The sequence below is a fragment of the Balaenoptera borealis genome, assembly GCF_965194805.1.
Source record: "Balaenoptera borealis genome assembly, chromosome: 14".
Taxonomy (NCBI): Eukaryota; Metazoa; Chordata; class Mammalia; order Artiodactyla; family Balaenopteridae; genus Balaenoptera; species Balaenoptera borealis.
Window position 1 is genome coordinate 86396201 of NC_138875.1, and position 19504 is coordinate 86415704.

General features: G+C 50.2%; 2 protein-coding genes and 1 long non-coding RNA gene across 3 annotated transcripts in view; 1 reads left to right on the forward strand and 2 right to left on the reverse strand.

The window, feature by feature from the left end:
- Nucleotides 1–545: 545 nt before the first annotated feature.
- UBC (ubiquitin C) lies at nucleotides 546–3902 on the reverse strand. Its single transcript, XM_082353236.1, has 2 exons — nucleotides 3758–3902; nucleotides 546–2904 (listed from the first exon to the last, which is right to left on the reverse strand). The coding sequence occupies exon 2, from the start codon at nucleotides 2899–2901 to the stop codon at nucleotides 616–618; it is 2286 nt and encodes a 761-aa protein (XP_082209362.1). The 5' UTR covers nucleotides 2902–2904; nucleotides 3758–3902; the 3' UTR covers nucleotides 546–615.
- Nucleotides 3903–4065: 163 nt separating this feature from the next.
- LOC309610401 lies at nucleotides 4066–13899 on the forward strand. Its single transcript, XR_014233900.1, has 3 exons — nucleotides 4066–9060; nucleotides 9348–13251; nucleotides 13853–13899. It is a non-coding gene; the product is annotated as an uncharacterized lncRNA (long non-coding RNA).
- A 3869-nt stretch (nucleotides 13900–17768) lies between these two features.
- DHX37 (DEAH-box helicase 37) overlaps nucleotides 17769–19504 on the reverse strand; it is a 30280-nt gene continuing 28544 nt past the window's right edge. The window contains exons 24-27 of the mRNA XM_082353212.1: nucleotides 19409–19503; nucleotides 19245–19318; nucleotides 18498–18595; nucleotides 17769–18339 (exon numbers count right to left, since the gene is read on the reverse strand). Of these exons, the coding sequence (XP_082209338.1) occupies nucleotides 18254–18339; nucleotides 18498–18595; nucleotides 19245–19318; nucleotides 19409–19503 (353 nt within the window). The 3' untranslated portion in view covers nucleotides 17769–18253. The remainder of the gene's footprint in view (nucleotides 18340–18497; nucleotides 18596–19244; nucleotides 19319–19408; nucleotide 19504) is intronic.

Consider the following 19504-nt stretch of genomic DNA (forward strand, 5'->3'; position numbering starts at 1 on the left):
TGGTGTGATGAATTGGGAGATTGGGATTGACACAGATACACTAATATGCATAAAATAGATAGTAAGAACCTGCTGTATAAAAAATAAAATTCAAAAAAACCAGTCACATCCTTTTTAAAAAGAAACATCTAGTCAAACGACTTTCTATGCAGCTCAATGTGAACTTAAACAGAGCTATGTACTAAAACTGATTTTTCTGTAGGTTCCCTTCTACCACTCCTGCCCTCTAATAGCTCCTCCCTGCTGGTATTCCAGAAACTCTCCCACTCTCAGGGACCACACCCAAACTCAGTATTTTTAAAGTCAGTAGTTTTACATCTACATCTAAGCGTCCACATGGAAAATTCTAACTGCAACCTCCAACTTGTCTGGTTTTTATTTATACTCACCCACTACAGTTCCATATTAAGGCCACCTTTTACTGACATTTCTTATCTCCAGGTTACCACAGAATCATCTGGTAGACCGAAACATTGATCCCTCACACCCCACCCCTAATTAAAAATCTTCTGGAAACACTTATTAAAAATAAATAAATTACACTATTTGAGAATGCCAACAACTTTATTGAAAGAAAAGTGCAACGAAATTTGTCGAAAGCTTAAAAGGGAGAACTTAGACACCTCCCCTCAAGCGCAGGACCAGGTGCAGAGTGGACTCTTTCTGGATGTTGTAGTCAGACAGGGTGCGCCCATCTTCCAGCTGTTTCCCGGCAAAGATCAACCTCTGCTGGTCTGGGGGGATGCCCTCCTTGTCTTGGATCTTCGCCTTGACGTTCTCGATGGTGTCACTGGGCTCCACCTCCAGGGTGATGGTCTTACCGGTCAAGGTCTTCACGAAGATCTGCATCCCACCTCTGAGGCGGAGGACCAGGTGCAGAGTGGACTCTTTCTGGATGTTGTAGTCAGACAGGGTGCGCCCATCTTCCAGCTGTTTCCCGGCAAAGATCAACCTCTGCTGGTCTGGGGGGATGCCCTCCTTGTCTTGGATCTTCGCCTTGACGTTCTCGATGGTGTCACTGGGCTCCACCTCCAGGGTGATGGTCTTACCGGTCAAGGTCTTCACGAAGATCTGCATCCCACCTCTGAGGCGGAGGACCAGGTGCAGAGTGGACTCTTTCTGGATGTTGTAGTCAGATAGGGTGCGCCCATCTTCCAGCTGTTTCCCGGCAAAGATCAACCTCTGCTGGTCTGGGGGGATGCCCTCCTTGTCTTGGATCTTCGCCTTGACGTTCTCGATGGTGTCACTGGGCTCCACCTCCAGGGTGATGGTCTTACCGGTCAAGGTCTTCACGAAGATCTGCATCCCACCTCTGAGGCGGAGGACCAGGTGCAGAGTGGACTCTTTCTGGATGTTGTAGTCAGACAGGGTGCGCCCATCTTCCAGCTGTTTCCCGGCAAAGATCAACCTCTGCTGGTCTGGGGGGATGCCCTCCTTGTCTTGGATCTTCGCCTTGACGTTCTCGATGGTGTCACTGGGCTCCACCTCCAGGGTGATGGTCTTACCGGTCAAGGTCTTCACGAAGATCTGCATCCCACCTCTGAGGCGGAGGACCAGGTGCAGAGTGGACTCTTTCTGGATGTTGTAGTCAGACAGGGTGCGCCCATCTTCCAGCTGTTTCCCGGCAAAGATCAACCTCTGCTGGTCTGGGGGGATGCCCTCCTTGTCTTGGATCTTCGCCTTGACGTTCTCGATGGTGTCACTGGGCTCCACCTCCAGGGTGATGGTCTTACCGGTCAAGGTCTTCACGAAGATCTGCATCCCACCTCTGAGGCGGAGGACCAGGTGCAGAGTGGACTCTTTCTGGATGTTGTAGTCAGATAGGGTGCGCCCATCTTCCAGCTGTTTCCCGGCAAAGATCAACCTCTGCTGGTCTGGGGGGATGCCCTCCTTGTCTTGGATCTTCGCCTTGACGTTCTCGATGGTGTCACTGGGCTCCACCTCCAGGGTGATGGTCTTACCGGTCAAGGTCTTCACGAAGATCTGCATCCCACCTCTGAGGCGGAGGACCAGGTGCAGAGTGGACTCTTTCTGGATGTTGTAGTCAGACAGGGTGCGCCCATCTTCCAGCTGTTTCCCGGCAAAGATCAACCTCTGCTGGTCTGGGGGGATGCCCTCCTTGTCTTGGATCTTCGCCTTGACGTTCTCGATGGTGTCACTGGGCTCCACCTCCAGGGTGATGGTCTTACCGGTCAAGGTCTTCACGAAGATCTGCATCCCACCTCTGAGGCGGAGGACCAGGTGCAGAGTGGACTCTTTCTGGATGTTGTAGTCAGACAGGGTGCGCCCATCTTCCAGCTGTTTCCCGGCAAAGATCAACCTCTGCTGGTCTGGGGGGATGCCCTCCTTGTCTTGGATCTTCGCCTTGACGTTCTCGATGGTGTCACTGGGCTCCACCTCCAGGGTGATGGTCTTACCGGTCAAGGTCTTCACGAAGATCTGCATCCCACCTCTGAGGCGCAGGACCAGGTGCAGAGTGGACTCTTTCTGGATGTTGTAGTCAGACAGGGTGCGCCCATCTTCCAGCTGTTTCCCGGCAAAGATCAACCTCTGCTGGTCTGGGGGGATGCCCTCTTTTTCTTGGATCTTCCCCTTGACGTTCTCGATGGTGTCACTGGGCTCCACCTCCAGGGTGATGGTCTTACCGGTCAAGGTTTTCACGAAGATCTGCATCCCACCTCTGAGGCGGAGGACCAGGTGCAGAGTGGACTCTTTCTGGATGTTGTAGTCAGACAGGGTGCGCCCATCTTCCAGCTGTTTCCCGGCAAAGATCAACCTCTGCTGGTCTGGGGGGATGCCCTCTTTTTCTTGGATCTTCCCCTTGACGTTCTCGATGGTGTCACTGGGCTCCACCTCCAGGGTGATGGTCTTACCGGTCAAGGTTTTCACGAAGATCTGCATTGTCTGTTGGAACAAAAAAAAATAACACACAAAAAAAACCCCCAGCGTTTAACAGGTAATTCAGAGGTCAACACATACCTAATGCTACAAAGATATGCGTCACTATGTACTAGCCAAATGACTAACCTGCCCAAAAACTCGAAAGCTTGACAAATAAGATCAAAACCAACGTTTCATGCACTTACGAAAGAAAAGCAGGGAAACCTGACCCAAGTCAATGCGCGGGCCTCACTTACCCTCCCCCCTCACTGGCTGTGTGTCCCCTGCCAACAGGGCAGCGACCACCCCACGCCCAAACCTTGTGCTCCGAGACGAGAAAAACTCTCCCTCCACACATCCCGGCAGGCGGCCCCACCCTCGCTTATGAGCCCACAGAAGGGATGACGTCTCGTAACCGCGGGGGCGATCGGGTCCCCTCCCCCATCGCGCGTGCACGACGGCTCCGTGGCATCGGCAGTTAACGTCCCCTTACTGGGACGGGAAACCGAGTTCTCGCTCGAGTCAAACCGGGCCCTAATGTTCGATTCCCTCACACACTGCCCAACCCCGTTCCCCAAAAAGCTGGGCCCCGCCGCCATGGAGGCCTCACGGGCCTCTCGCGTTTCCCTTCCAGCCGCAGTCCCCTACCCCGTCCCCCATCTTCCCTCTTCCACCTCACAGCCCGCTGCGAGTCCGGCTTCTCCCTCCGAGAGACGGGGAACGGCCGCCATTTTGCCGCGTTCCTCCCCCCTCAGGATCACCCTGCTGCTAGCGGGCCCCGGGTGACTGAAGGCCTCGGCTGCCCCCTCTGCCGCAGCGGGCAAGTCGACCCCCCCGCGCCCCCCGCGGCCGCGAGACCCCCGGGACCCCTACTCACCAAGTGGTGGTGGCGACAGCGAACACAGAAGAACCGCAACTCAGTTCTCAGCCTTCACGAAACTGCCTGCTCACCGCCTCCCCGGCGCTTCCTTATATAGTTACAGGTAGCGCCGCTCCGATGGATCCCTCCGCAGAAACGCCGAGAAGGGACTACTTTTCGCAGCCCTCCTGCCCTCTGAAGAGAAACCCCAGACTCGACTAATTCCACTCATAAAATGCTCTCCTGTGAAGACTGGAGCTTTGGGGCCGAATCTGGCGCGGAGCGGGCCGCCGTCCCGAGAGGCCGGGCGGAGGGATCAGCCCGCTCGTTGAGCGCTGCGTCCGCGGACTTGCCCGGGGCTCGACTTGAGGGGAGGGAGAATGGGGAGCGGGCGGCGTGAAAACCCGGCGTGGAGTCGTCCAGGCGTCCGGAGCGGGCTGTCTCCGCCGCCCGACCTCGATGCCCCCTCCCCCCGGCCCGGGCGGGCCCCGCCGTTCCCGAGACCCGCCCTAGGCGGACAGGCGTCCGGCCGAGCGCCTCACGCCGAGTCGGGATCCCGCTCCCCCAGCGCACACCCCGCCCTGCCCTTCCCCCCCGCGAATAAAGAGGGGTGTTTATTGTGAGTCTCATTAGATAATGGTAGTGTTTCTGTTGCCCTGAACTTCCCCCTCATCCTCAGCCCGTCGCGAGGCCTCTCTGGGGGGTCCAGCCCCCAAACTTGTGGCGGCCGCGCCCATCCCCCACCGGGCGGGCACCGGGACAAGACGAATGACTCGACAAATCCCGGGGCCGCGGCCTCAAGCCCGCCTCAGACGGGTCGTCAGGAGCCTCGGGAATTCCTCAGAACACAGGAGTGAAAACTAAGTTTCCAAGGGAGAAATGCCTATGGCAGGTCTACATTGAGTTTTGAAAAGAATAGCAGAAATTCCACACAGCTGTGTAAAACTCTTTGCCCTGGACTTGAAAGGTGACAGAACTTTCCAGATTGCTCTTCAGCCTTCCTGGTTTGTGCTTGATTATCAACAGGGAGGCGTTGGAATTTGAATTCTGTTGACATTTAGCTGAGCTCAGAAATCAGAAATCAAACCTATTTAAGCCCGAGATTTTAAGAAGATACTTATTGAATCTTAAGTTCTGTTTATTCCTGGGGAAAAAAAATTAATATCCCAAATATAAAATTTAATTCTCTAGGCAGATTCCCTTTGGGTAAAAGAAGAGAAAAAGATCGTCAGTTAGATCTTTTTCCTTTTTTTATGACAATCTATTTTATGATCTCTATGTCATTTCTCCAGCAGATTTTTAAAGTATTTTGAAATATATGAACATGATGCCAACAGATTTTTTTGAAGTTTACAGTGGAAAATCTTTCTAATGCCTTCAGTTACCCAGCCACCGTTCTTTCTGGACTCTTCTAGAAATATTCCCTATTTGTACAAATGAGGGGAGGGTGTTTTTAATTTTTACCCTTAAAGGCTTCAAATATATATATATAGAAAAAGGGGCAACTGACTAAAACATGTTCTGCCATTAGGAAAAGACTACATTGCTGCTTGAAATTATGAACATTATATTACTTAAACATTATACTTAAAACGTGAATCAGAACAAAACTGCTATATATTTTCTTTGGTAACCTGTGTATGTACTTATGAAGACGGTCTGAGCAATTTTCAAAATAGACTTTAACCTCTTATCATTTTTAACATTTTTCAGAATGAATTTATTACTGGGCAATTAAAATGAATAACAAAAATAAAATGTCATTTTTCAGGTTAGCAGGAGACCCCAGTTGACAGGGAGAGAGTAAAGAGACAAAGTTGGTGATTAAATATTATAGTTAATCCCACTAGGGGATTGTAAGTAGAGAAAAAAGTATGTAAGTTTAGGGGTCTTTCACTCAAGAAAGCAGGTTTACATAACCACAAAACCAGCAGGCTTGCTTAGCAAAAAAACCCCATGCAACAGAAGCATGAGACATGCCCCGAAACAACGCTGGAAGGAGACCCACATCCTGCCCAGTGAGCTCAGTAACTTAATGATTCCCAGGACACATTCCTCTGGGCATACTAAAAACAAACATATAAGGAAAGGGTGACATTATACTGAAACCTGAGATGATTTACCATTTTTAATATGTTACCACCTTTTAGCTCATTTCCACTGTGCCATGACAGTCCTGACTTGACGATGGAGGGACAAGAAAACTCCCCTCCCTGACATGGAGGAGGAACTGATGATGGAAGCTTAACATCTACTCAAGAATGAGGCAGGGCAGAAGTTGAGACACAGATGTAGAGAACAAACGTATGGACACCAAGGGGGGAAAACCGCGGTGGGGATGTATACACTGATATGTATAAAATTGATGACTGATTTAAAAACAAAAAAACAAAAAAACTTAATAAAAAAAAAAGAATGAGGAAGAAGGTGGTCTTTCCACCTCCCCACTTTTTGTTGGATTCTAAAACTGTAGCCCACTAAGTTCTCGGGGAGCAGCCCCCTCTCGCCCACCCGCTTGGAAGGCTCACACGCGTCCTATTCTAATAAATCATTCCTTATCTATCACTTTGCCTCTCGCTGAATTCTTTCTGCGCTGAGACATAAAGAACTGGAAGCTCCTCAAAGCCTCCCACCCCGAGACGGAGACGCATTTCTGCCAGTTTCACAGTGACTTCCAATACAGATCTCCGTGAAGGTTATTTCTAACTTTTTGGAAAGGGGGTTTAAAGGAACAGAACAGCAAGGCTCTTTATAAAGTTTTTTTCTTTTTTTCTCCCTAAATTTCAGAAAGAAGTTTTCAGAGGAACAAAAAGCTGAGGTTCTTTCTCAGGTGACCAGACCTGGCTTCAAACCACACCCTGTTTGCTTTTGGCTGTTCCTTTCCTGCAAGCCTTGTGATTCCTGTTGTTTCAAGCCTGAGTCACAAGCTTTGTGACATAGTTTTCTTCATGGTCCAAAAGGTACAGAGAAAAACAGGCCTGATTTCAGAGGCAAGGGAGGAAAAGAAGGAGAAAGAGGGGGAGAGGAGGGAGAAGAGAGGCTCAAAGGGTGGGGAATGGGCCCAGGGTTATCTTCAAAGAGAAAACAACATTCTTATGAGCTGAGAACACTGTGTTGCCTCTGGCAGAAAAATTCTCTGCACCACCCCTGCGGTCCCTAACTTAAGTCTAACTGTGGGTTCAGTTGAAGCAAATAGTAATAAACATTTGTCCAAGGGCACTGAGGTGAGGGGGAGGGGAGGGAAAAATGACCTCCCCAAAGACAGGTGGCTGCTGTTTATTTGGAGCAGTGGTTCTCAACCACGAGTGATTTGGCCCATCGGTGGACATTTGGCCATGTCTGGAGACTTTTTTTTTTTTTTTTGGCCCCCTCTCCGCTCTCGGGATCTTAGTTCCCTGACCAGGGATTGAACCCAGGCCACAGCAGTGAAAGCACCGAGTCGTAACCACTGGACTGCCAGGGAATTCCCAGGAGACATTTTTGGTTGTCATACTGTGGTATTGGGGGTGAGGGGTGCCACTAGCATCTAGTGATAAAGGCCAGGGCTGCTGCTAAACATCCTTCAATGGACGGTCCCCCATAATACAGAATTACCCGGTCCCCAATGTCAGTAATCCATTGGGTTGATAAACCCTGCTGTACAGAGGATTTTTGTTGCTGTTGTTCCAACTGCTTTTCTATTTGCTGAGAAGGGCTCCCAAAGTCTAAATGTCCCACTTGGATTCAGGAATCGGGTATCAAATCACGCTCCTAAAATCCCCTGACCTAGAATGCAATGTGCTAGAACGTGCCAGAAGCCGCTTGAGTCACTGGATCCATTTTCAGCTCCTTCATCCACTGACCCATCTTTTGCAGGCGCCCCAGAAGGGATTGCTTCAGAGCTGGCACCAATGGAAGAGTGACAGAGACCCAGCAACAAGGCGGGATTGGTGGGCAGGCGTGAGCACGTGATGAGCTGAGCTCACAAAGGGCCTGGGTGTTGAGCTGCAGGGGGCTGGACTGGTGCCTGCTGGTCCGGCCGGCCTTTCCTCCTTCCCCCAAAGGACTCAGCTCCCCTGAAGGTCACACAACCTTGTATGGGGCTTAACTCAGCATCATGAGACTGTTCGCACAACGACCAGCAAACATTTTCCTCCCAAGGGAAAGGGTGAAATCGGAGAGCTGGATGGGAAAGGTTTGCCTAGTGTTGTCATCAGTTACATAACCATAAAAGGAAGTCAAGGGAATCTGCGGCTTGGGGGGGGGGGGAAGAAGAAGAAGAAGAAGCCCTAGAGGCTCTGTTCCTTTTCCTGCTTACATTTGTGTATTTGCATTGTGTGGCAGAAAACAAACTGCTCTGGCTTCAAAATAACCCATTTCATCCCCCACCAGTCAGAAAATCAGACCGAAGCTCCAGTCTCCAGTTTTGCCTAGTATAGGAACGTTAAGGAGTTAGTTAACTTACCGGGTCTTTGTTTTGTGTTTTAATTTGTTGTCTTTAAATTGTGGCAAAATACACACAAAATATATCATCCCAACCATTTTTTAGTGTACAGTTCAGTAGTGTTAAGTATATTGTAGGGGAGGAAAAATAATTTTCCTTTTACCCTTCTGAGTTCTTAGCTGAGATGCCTGTAATGAAAGACAGATTAACAAGAGGAACAAAACAAAACAAAGCACAATAATTTATTAACATGCACACGTCTTGAATATATGGGAGATACCCCGGAGGGAAAATGTGTCACTCAAAGATGTGACTTTAGAATTTAGGCTTAAATACCATCTTAACAGGGAAAGTCCCCTTAAGGGAGAGTAAATGATTTTTACTGGGAGAATAGAAGACTGGATAGAGATATGATAGCTTGTGACACAGTTTGGTATCAACTTTTAGTCTCTCCTGTGTCAAAAGCCAATCTTCCCTGCTTGGTGAAACTCCTGGGGAGGGGATCTAGGACCATGGAGTTCCTTTTGAAGGATCTGTCTTTGGGCGGAGAAGGGGAGTTCAGTGAAAGCCTCGCTTTGCATTTGCTGTTTTTCAAGCGCGATAGCTCAAAATAACGTCAGGGGCATGTTCTGCTATCTTTCAACTTTCACCCTGTTGTGCAGCCATCACCGCCATCCGTCTCCACTCTTCATCTTGCAAGACTGAAACTCTGTACCCATTAGACACTAACCCTTCACCCCCAGCCCTTAGCAACCATCATTCTTTCTGTTTCTATGAATTTGACTAGTTTTTTTATTTTAGATCTTAGACCAGGATCGAACCTGGGTCCCCCTGCAGTGGGAACGCGGAGGCTTAACCACTAGACTGCCGGGAAGTCGCAAGACTGTGACTACCTTTGGTACCTCATATAATGGACTTTGATTTTTTTAATTGTAAAATCAAATCTAATCATTGGGAAACATTTTTTTCAAAGATTTATGACATCTTTTCTAGAAAGCTCCATTTCCCAGCATACCTTGTTCTTTTTTCCTTATGGTGTTTTTTTTCCTTGTCATTGTGCTATTAGAAATATTTAAGCATAAGATACAAAGTAAAACAGAAGCGTATGATTCGTTTCATGTGAGGCCTGATAACTTTAGAGATAACCTCAACGTTTTGTTCTCTTAAAACCTTGTTGACATTTAGGGAGAAATAACCTTCACGGAAGTTCATTACAAAAAGAAGCTGTCACCAGTACTCCACTCCCCAACTGGGTGAGTCATTTCATGAATTTGTTTCATCGCAAAAAACGAAGGCTGTACAGAGTCAGATCCCTCCAGCTCTAAGATGAGATGTTTTAATGATTTAAAACATGAGGGCAAATCAAATGAGAGACAGGATTTGATGGATGAGGAATTCGTTATTTCTGCAGACGAAGAACCACCGAACCCAGAGTGCAACAGGACCCCTTCTTTTAAGAAAATAGCTTTTATTTTTAATGATAAAGTACAGTGTATAAACATAGGTTTAAACAGTATGTGCGCCACAGCCATTCATGCGTTCAGACGTGGCCTGTCGCCGAGGAAGCAGGAAGCACAATCCCGCCTGCTGTGTCTGCTGGTTTCCTTTTGGGTGGCTCCCTCTGAAAATGGCTCCATTTTCAGAGGGAGTTATTGAGAGCACAAATAAAGGGCAAGGGCCCGCACAGACGCTCAGCCCTTTGAACGACGTCCACGCTTGCCGTCTGATGGCCGGGAATGAGTCACCAGGCCTCCAGGCCTTTTACTGCAGTCACAATGCCAGGAAGCATAGGGTAAATTCCCTAAATGATCATTCTCACTTTTGCCGTGGTTTCAGTCATCATGTCAGGTTTTGCCTTTACATGTTTCTTGGAACTGCTTCCCTTTGCCTCTTCTAACAAAATTACATTTGGAGTGTTAGGGACTTCAGGAAGGGCAGATCCCACCTATTGTGAAAATCCCACTTCCAAGTAGTGACCGGAGGAGTAATACCTGTTATAATCATGTACATGGTGTTTGTATGATGAACAGGGGCAGAAATTTGGGGAAAAAAAAAAAAAAAAAATCAGAAAAGGTGTATTGGAGATGCCGGGGATCGAACCCGGGGCCTCATACATGCAAAGCATGCGCTCTACCGCTGAGCTACATCCCCCGCCCCTTTCGTTCTGCTTTCTGAAATTCTCTGCTATAGTCTATTCTTTAGATTTTTTTTTTCCCCTAAATTAAAATGTTGTATACTTAAATGGGTGTTAAAGTTTAAAGCAAATCAAAATAAATCGTTTTATGTTTCCCAACTAGACCCGTCCTTCATAGCTCTGCCGCTGAAATTCCAGCTGATACCGGAACCAAGGAGCAAAGGGAGACAGACCTATTCTTGAATGTTGCTCCTCACAGACAGAAAAGAAGGAACAGAAAATAAAAGAGTTTCTTTCCAATAAATAAGGACATTGCCCCCATTGCACCTCCACCCAGAAATCTCCGGTTTCCTGGTCTTTAAAACCATGCCAACCTTTGGTGACTGTGAGGTTTGCAGACCTATTATTTTTCTTTTTCTTTTTCTCCAACAAGAACTCTGAATATTGGGACTTCCCTGGTGGCGCAGTGGTTAAAAATCCGCCTGCTAATGCAGGGGATATGGGTTTGAGCCCTGGCCCGGGAAAATCCCACAGGCTGCGGAGCAACTAAACCCGTGCACCACAACTACTGAGCCTGTGCTCTAGAGCCCGCGAGCCACAACTACTGAGCCTGCAAGCCGCAACTACTGAAGCCTGAGCGCCTAGACCCCGAGCTCCTCAACAAGAGAAGCCACCGCAGTGAGAAGCCCGTGCACCGCAATGAAGACCCAATGCAGACAAAAAAAAAAAAAAAAGAGCTCTGAATGTTAACATGAACCCTCAGCGGAAAAGAATCTGAAAAAGAATATATACATATATACACTTGAAACTAACACAACACTTCAATTAAAAAAAGATATATTCAAAAAAAAAAAAACAGAGCAAACTAAAAAAAAACAGATCCACCCCCACTAAAACGCTGAGGAAGGAAGGAATCTCTTTGTGATAGCTCACTGAAAAGAGCCATTCCTTAGCTGTCAATTAGCACCTCTTTTCCAGAGTGCTCTCCAAGGGGAGAGAAGTCACAGTGCGTATGGAGTGTCCTTCAAGTCATCACGGTGCCACTCACTGGTTCGGTGAGAGACAAGGAGAACACTGAAAAGTGAGGCTACGCCTCTTTCCACCAGCACCTGAGATTTCCTGGCAAGAAATAGAGTCACTTTACTATGATGTGGAGAATGCACCCAAAAATACACTGCCACCTCAGTCCTTAACTAATCATCTCCCTTACAACCTGCCAGTACCTGAAACCCTTCATAGTAAAGTCCCAAATGAGCTGGTGCCCGGGACACTGGACCCAGCAGCTGTGATTTCATTACCTCACCTCTCTGGGCCTCATCTGTGAAATGGAGATTTGAATAGTAACTGCTTCACAGGGTGATTGTGACCATTGAATGAGTTACACAGAGAAGGTGTAGAACAGTGCCTGGTATGAGGCCCGTGTTCTGAAATGCCAGTTCTCATTGTTAAAAATGCTGTTATTATATGAACTCCAGTGAAGGGCTACTACTTCTCATATTCACCCCATGTGTGAACTGACGCTTTGCTGATACTGTTTTGGTGAAACAGGAAAAGAGCAGGAGGGCGATGGGGTGAGTTGCGGAATGGGGCTCCGTTGAAAGCCATCCTCTGTCCTTATTGTTGTAGCTCAAGAGGGCGGCCATGAGAGCGACCTTAGCCACAGAACGGAAGAAGGATGGCAACATAGGTGGTGGTATTTTGGACGTGGTTCGGGAGCGAGCTGAGGGGATGTAGTCAGTTCAGCAGGTGCCCCGATTGTTCTGCTCCAAACAAACCCGATTATGTTTGCTTTCTGTGTAAAACTGAGAATCAAATCCATGCTCCTAACTCTGGCCTTTAAGGCCCTCGGTGATCTGGCCTCTGTTGACCACCCCCTAACGTCCCTCCCTTACTCCCCTGCTCCTCTCTACGGGCACTCTAGCCACACCTGCCTCCTAGCTGTTCCTCAGGCGACCAGGCTGCCATGCACCTCAGGGCCTTTGCACTTGCCATTCCCGCTGTCTGGAAAGCTGTTCCCCAGATCTCCTCATGATTGGCTTCTTTTCATTGCCGGGGTCCTCAGAAAGGCCTTCCTGGCCACCTCTCTAAAGGGACCTGTGGGGCCGTCCCTGGTGGTCCAGTGATTAAGACTCTGCCCTTCTACTGCAGGGGCTGCGGGTTTGATCCCTGGTCGGGGAAATAGATCCTGCATGCTGCACGGTGTGGCCAAGATTTTTTTTTTTTAATTAAAAAAAAATTTTTTTTCAAATGAAGGGACCTGTGAATCCCATGCATTCGCTATCGCATCACTTCGATTTGTTTTGTTTTTCTCCATAGCATTTATCACTCTCAGAACCTGTGTTTATACAATTTGCTTATTGCCTGTGTCCATGCCTTGGTCCTAAGCTCAGTAGGGCAGAGCCTTGCCTGTTTTGTTTCCTGCTCTATCCCCTGAGCCTTGAACAGTGCCTGGCACATAATAAGTACTCAGTAAATATTTATGGAATTAATGTGAAAACAAATACATGAACAGACAAATAAATGAATGAAGACTAGGAGCTCGGGAAGGATGATAGTCATATTCAGGAAGCTGAGTCTGCAACTGAAGTAAAACCAAAAAAACGGTCCTGTTTAGACTCACCTTACCTCCCGTCTCAAATCCATAGACATTTTCTGAGGGCTAACCTCTGGGCCGGCGCAAGACATGAGAAGATGAAATATTTGCAGCAGAATGAACATTTCCTGGACTTAGGAGTTGACAGTTTTATTCTGGGAGATCATTATATAAACCAAACACTTGACAGCGGTGCTGTGGCATGCAGAAAATGGAAAATTCCACTTCAACGTAAGAACTTTGTCTTTTTCTTTCTTGTAACAATGTGATGTGAGGACGCTCGTCCGTGACTGCGACCAAGCGGATGATAGACAACCGCCGGTGCAAATCTCGCTTACCTGCCAGGTTGCTTCTTTCAAAGAGTAAGGAATTTTTATGAAAGTTATTTGTTTGGAAGAGAAATGAAAATATACTGAAGCTCGAAAAGAGGCCGCCTCCCCGTCGGGGAATCGAACCCCGGTCTCCCGCGTGACAGGCGGGGATACTCACCACTATACTAACGAGGACTAGCTGTATGATTGTGCCTTCGGCTCTGCCCTTAAAGGTACATTCAGCGTTCCCTAACTAGTCACGTGTTCCAAAAGGTTAGATATTTCATCTTTTCCTACAAAGCAAAAGAAGGAAAAATCCCACTTTATTTAATTCCATCTTAAAGAGTACTTTTCCTCCCTGGTCCATGATTTAGCCGTGAGGGTTCAGAGAGCAAAAATTAATAAACAGCAAAAATTAACCAACAGACATCTAACAGAGGTTAAGTGTCTATGAAGTGAAAGAAACGGAGTTAGGGAACTCCTGGTCTTGTCGGATTTTTCCAGTTGGGGAGTTGTGAGGCGGTTCCCATACCCTCTGGCTTCCCTTCGATACTGCTCAGAAATGTTTTAAACAAAGAAAATGAAACCCCTTTATTCATTTGAAAGAATCATTTTGTCTTTTTTGTTTTCCCCCGACACATGGAAAGAAAAGTTGTGCTGCCGAAACCCGGGATCGAACCAGGGACCTTTAGATCTTCAGTCTAACGCTCTCCCAACTGAGCTATTTCGGCTGCTGCCACCTCTAGCCTGCGCTTCTCTCCTCCTCGTCGTCTAATGGCCCTGGGTCCTCGACCTGGGGATCCGCTGCTGAGGAACCAGGGTCGGCGGGAACGCATGCCTGCCAGGCTCGCCCCGCACCCGCCCCTTCTCGTCCTTCAAAGCCACCGCCTCCGAGAAGCCTTCCCTGATCATGCCTCCCTACGCGACCCCAGCCCTTTATTGTTTACTGTTAGCTTAGGTATTGTTTTCCTTGTCCATTATCTGTCCCCCCGGCTAGAATGACAGACCCACGACGGGCAGGGAACTCATCAGCCTCTGTCACTGCTGTATCGCTTAAGGCCGACAGCAGTGCCTGGCACTTAATAGGTGCTTAAAAATATTTGCTGAATTAAGGAAAGAACGAATATTACCTGGCTCAGAGCTCCGCTTTCTCAGGCTCCCTTCTCTGCTCAACTGAACAAGGTTTCCCCTTGGGTGCAGCTCCCCAAGCAGCCCAAGGCATGGCAGGGAGGCTGACCACGCCAAGGCATGTGGGAGGCCATATGGGCTTTCCTTGGGGCAGTGACTCAGATCCGGCCTCCAAGCATGGCCATCCCACCTGTGGCAGCTGCTTGGCTTCAAGGCACGAAGAAATCAACAGGTTGGCATCCAGGTTCGGCTCTCTCTGCTTCCCTGCCCTTTGGGAGACGGGTGGCTGGGGAGTGTTGTCTGGGACAGGATGAACAAGTGTGGACGTCCTTCATGATGTGAAGTCATTTAATAAGTGTTTGCTAAGCACCTAATGACCCTGTAACCCAGTCACAAATACAGTAACAAAATAGTTCGTCATAATAGGAATGCTAAGAAGCAAATTAAATGGTAGTGATGGGATGGAACACCTGGGATGGGGGCAGTAAGAGAAGGAGAGAGTGCTGAGAAGACTTGGAGAATGAAGACCCCGCTGGGGGAAGAGCCTCTGGAACAGAGGCAACAGCTGATGCAAAGGCCCTGAGGCTGAAACAGAGTCCGGGGAGTTATATGAATGGAAAGAAAGTCAGCGTGGAAGAGGTGAAGAGGTTGAGGGGACAGAAGATGGAGGCAAGGACAAAGAGGTGGGCAGAGGCCAGATCTTGCCAGCCTTGAAAGCCACGGTGAATGCTTTGTACTTTCTTTTGTGTTGGAAAGCTGCTGGGGAGTGAGGGATATGATTTACCTCTTAAAGTCTCCCTTGACTGTTGTATGGAGAATGGACAGGAGGGGCTCAAGTGGCAGCAAGGAGACCAGTGAGGTGCTGACAGCTCAAAATAAACAGTACACCAAAACGGGATGTTCTAAATTCCTTCAGGAGCAAGGGGATACAGCGGGGAACCCTACTGCTGCTTTTCACGAACGCGTAGTAGTTCTTGAAAAACTAAGTGTACCAATTTGATAAAAATCGAGTAAGGAAGAAATGAAGGAAGGAAGGGAAGGAGAGCGAAAAAAAAAATAAAATTCAAACAGTCCAGAAAACTACCAAACGGAAAGGCAGAGTCACTCCCACCTTATCCCAGTCCTTCTCCCCAGAAGTAACCAGGGTCTAGACCAGACTGATTCACGTGACCTCGGACAAGTTACTGGATCCACGCTCTGTGCCTGCATTTCATCTGTCTGATGGGATAAAATCGCCCCTACTAGGCTTATTGTGAGGATTAAATGGGTGCACACCTGTAAAGCGCTTACGAATACTGCCTGGTGCATGATGGGAGCTATATAACGTTCGCTCTAGTTGTTGCTGTAATCCGATCAGAAAGATAAACACGAATATACTCACTATGTATATTTATTCTTACATAGAAGGGAGCCTATAGTGCTCATGGCTGAGTATGCAGTCTTTTCCACTATCTTCTTGAGGAAATGGACATCTTCCGAAAACCAAATATGCACGGTTCCACGCATATCTGTCTGTCATAGTCATGTCATTTTGGAGAAGCCCCAAATGTCTTTTTGTGTGTGTGTTGGAGTGAGTTAAAACAATCACACAGCCTCCCCGTCGGGGAATCGAACCCCGGTCTCCCGCGTGACAGGCGGGGATACTCGCCACTATACTAACGAGGATGAGCTATGCTATGTCGTCTCCCGCCACACCCATAAAGAAACACCAGTCTCCGGCTGCCGCACCCGTCTACTCCGGACACTGGTCTCCACGGGCACAGGGCCGGGCGCCCCTGGTTGGTGGGCTTCCTGGGACGGGAAAGACTTACTTGCGTCTCTGAAGGCGCTGAGCCTCCAGAACGGAAAAAACATGAAGGAGCGAAGTCGCTACTTCCTATATCCTCACTTCGAGGAATCATTTTCGTGGGTCTGGGGATGTAGCTCAGTGGTAGAGCGCATGCTTTGCATGTATGAGGCCCCGGGTTCAATCCCCGGCATCTCCACGTTTTCACCTACAATTATTTTTTTCCCACTCTGGATCACAGTCACACGACCAGAAGGCAAAGCAGGGAAGGGGACCCAAATCCCCCCCATCAGCTGGCTTAAGAAGGGAGCTCCGTTGGAGAGGGCGGCGCTAGTCAAACGCCCTTGGTCTCAATCACAGATGCCCGCGTCCCCTCCCCTGGAGATTGGGATTCAGGTCAGCAGTGGGCTGCGTTTTTAAACAGACACCCCTAGTGATTCATGTCATCAAGCAGTTCGAAAACACTGGATTTCTAAGGAGGGTTTTGCAACTGGCCACTCATTCCGTGACTCCTGAGCGCCTAGTGCCAAGAGATGTGGACACATTGAGCGCCTACTGTGTGCTCAGCTAGTGTCAAGTACCCTTGTATCCCCGGATACCACAGGCAAGGTTTCTCAGCCCTCCTGTCCTCAGTATTCCAGTGTAGGAAACTAGCAATAAGCAAGTAGCAATGAGCTTCATGAATACGGTAATTGTGATGAGATGGAGACTAAAGGGGGAGGACGTGGAGGCTTCCGTAGATAAAGTGTCAGGGGGGCGGGCCTGTCTGCAGAAAGAGGAAATGGCAGGTGCAAAGGCCCTGAGGTTGAAGGGGGGTAGGGGGAGGAATCTGCATTGAAGGGACAGAAAAAAGCCCTGTGCAAGTTTAATGAATGAGGGAAGGAGAGGGTTGAATCTTTCGAGACACTGGAAGGCCTGTTGCAGGGGAAGGACATGATTTACTCAGGTTTTAAAACAGCTCCCTCTGGCTGTCATGTGGAGTCCACCATGGGCGGGCAGGGCGGACATGAGACCCGCCAGGAAGCCACTGCCATGGCCCAAGCGGGAGCTGCTGGAGGCTTGCTGGAAGCGGAGGTGGGGACGGCACAGCAGTGGAAGTGGGGAACACGAGGGCGTTCTGGACAAACCCCGGAGGTGACTAACAGACCTTGCAGATGGCTTAAGCGCGGGGGAAGTGGGGTAGGGGAGACCGCCTAGTTTGGGGGAACGGTAGGGTTAGTAGCTAGGCTGTGGAGAAAGTGAATAGTTTTGGAATATTAAACACGTATCTCTGTTGTTCTGTCTTACGTATGTATTTGTATTACAGAATTTGTGTTTATTTTTTAATTTTCTGGCTGTGCTGCGCGGCTTGCAGGATCTTAGTTCCCCAACCAGGGATCGAACCCGTGCCCCCTGCAGTGGACCACCAGGGAATTACTGAATCTATGCGTTTATATGAACACAAACTGATTCAGGAAAAATACCTAAGTAAAAGTGAGAAAAAGTATCAACCTCTACAGGCTCACTGTGCCACGGGATTACCACTAACACATTCACGAGCATCCATCCAAACTAGTTTCCACGTATGTGTGTGTGTGCGCACGTGCAGGATGTCCCCAGACCACCCCCACGTTCAGAGGTTGGCCCAAAGAACTCAGTAGACGCGATACACACCTGCTGTCACAGTTAAGGTTTATTACAGCAACGTAGCCAGGGGGGAGCTGACGCCGGGGAGGGGACGCCCACTCCACAGGAGCCGGCGGGAGCCTTGGGGGACCTCGCTGGCTGTGGGCAGGGCGCACCACACCCGCAGGGAACAGGGCGCGGAAGAAGGGCCCGTGGTCGCCTCCACCCTCCAGCCAGCCCTGCTGCTCTACAAGGGACTAATGTCGCCCACAGAGCACGTTTAAAGCAGGACCAGCATGGGAGATAAAACCATGACCCACCCTGTAATAAAGAGTTACAAAAGTCACCCCGCGTGGGATTGCCCAGGGCGGCAGCAAGCTGTGCCCAGAATCGAGCCAAGATGACCAAGGGTGTCCAGGGGCTCCACCTGCCTCCTGGGCGCAGTCTGGGGTCAGAGTGACCATGGCGGACACCGGCCACCGCCAGCCCCCTGGGTCCACAGGCCAGTCCTCGGCCCCGCAGGCCGGCACCGGGTCAGCGGTCAGGAGTGGGCGGCCAGGCTTTCTCGACGTTGGCGTGCACGGCCTGCGGGAACCACTCGCAGTACTCGGCCAGCAGGTCTGCAGGGGTGGGAGGGAGGACGGTCAGAGCGGCTCTGTGCCCACCCGCCCGCCCGCCGCAGGGCAGACCCTCCCGCTAACCCTGGGCTCCCTCGGTGGCCCCATCCTGTCCCCCCGCAATGCCCTCGCCATGGGGCACCCTCCCCGGTCAGACTCACATTTGGGGTTTTTCCTCCAAGCAGCCAGCAAGGCGTCTCGGCAGTCGGCTTTCTCAGCAACAAGGGCTCTCAGGAGGTTCTCTGTCCTGGGCTGCAGCCTGCGGGCGGGATGCAGGACGTGGGGCGTCACGAAGCCCGCACGCTGGCACCACTGCCAGGCCTGCCCAGGAACTGCAGGAAGCCCCCTCCCCTCCATCAGGCTGGGGGTGCTGGCTGGACGGAAGGATCCAGACTCCATCACCTCCCACCACTTGCCTCCGACCCGCCCACCCAGGCTGCTCCCGCACGTGGCGCTCGTCCCATCTGGAACCTTCCTCCAGACTCTTGCTCGGCTCGCAGCCCTGCCTCCCCTGATCCCGCTCAGTCGGGCAGAAAACGCCTCCCCTCCACATCCTGCTTTGACCCTTCGTAGCTGTGCCATCCCTGCCCCTTGTACCAGCTGTTCTGTTTGGGGACAGCCTCCCTGCCCTGGAACATGCCACGGGACAGGGTCCCAGCTCGACCCTAACACGAGAAGGCGCCCGGCACAGAGCGGATGCTCAGGACCAAGGGCTGGCTGGAGGACGTGGCTGGCAGGGGCTCCTGGACCCACAGCCTCACCCCGAGTCCTCGGGAGTGCCACGAGAGAAGAGACTCCTGCCATTTTAAGGCCCTCAGTGGGTGGGGATCTGTTATGGCGGCCCCAGGGCACTAGTCTCAGCTCCCTCCACCACCACCTAACGAGCCGACGCTCCCGGGAAAGACTACCTGGCCCACGTCTTCAGCATGGTGCTGGGGCTGGACAGCAAACAGCCCTTGTACGAGGCCAGCTTGTGGAAGACCTGGGGACAGACCACAGGATGGGGTGAGATCTGGGGCTCACGTCCCACCCGAGGTGCCAAGGAAGGGGCCGAGGGAGCTGTGCCGCCTACCTGCCCCTCCAGCAGAACCCGGGCAAAGTGCTTGTAGCAGTCAAGGCCTTCCGGAAAATCCACCTGGACTGCGGGGAGCGGCCAGCCGACGCGACC

Bases quoted from the DNA above. Each gene is read 5' to 3' on its own strand.
- UBC (XM_082353236.1), bottom strand. From the start codon at position 2,901: ATGCAGATCTTCGTGAAAACCTTGACCGGTAAGACCATCACCCTGGAG.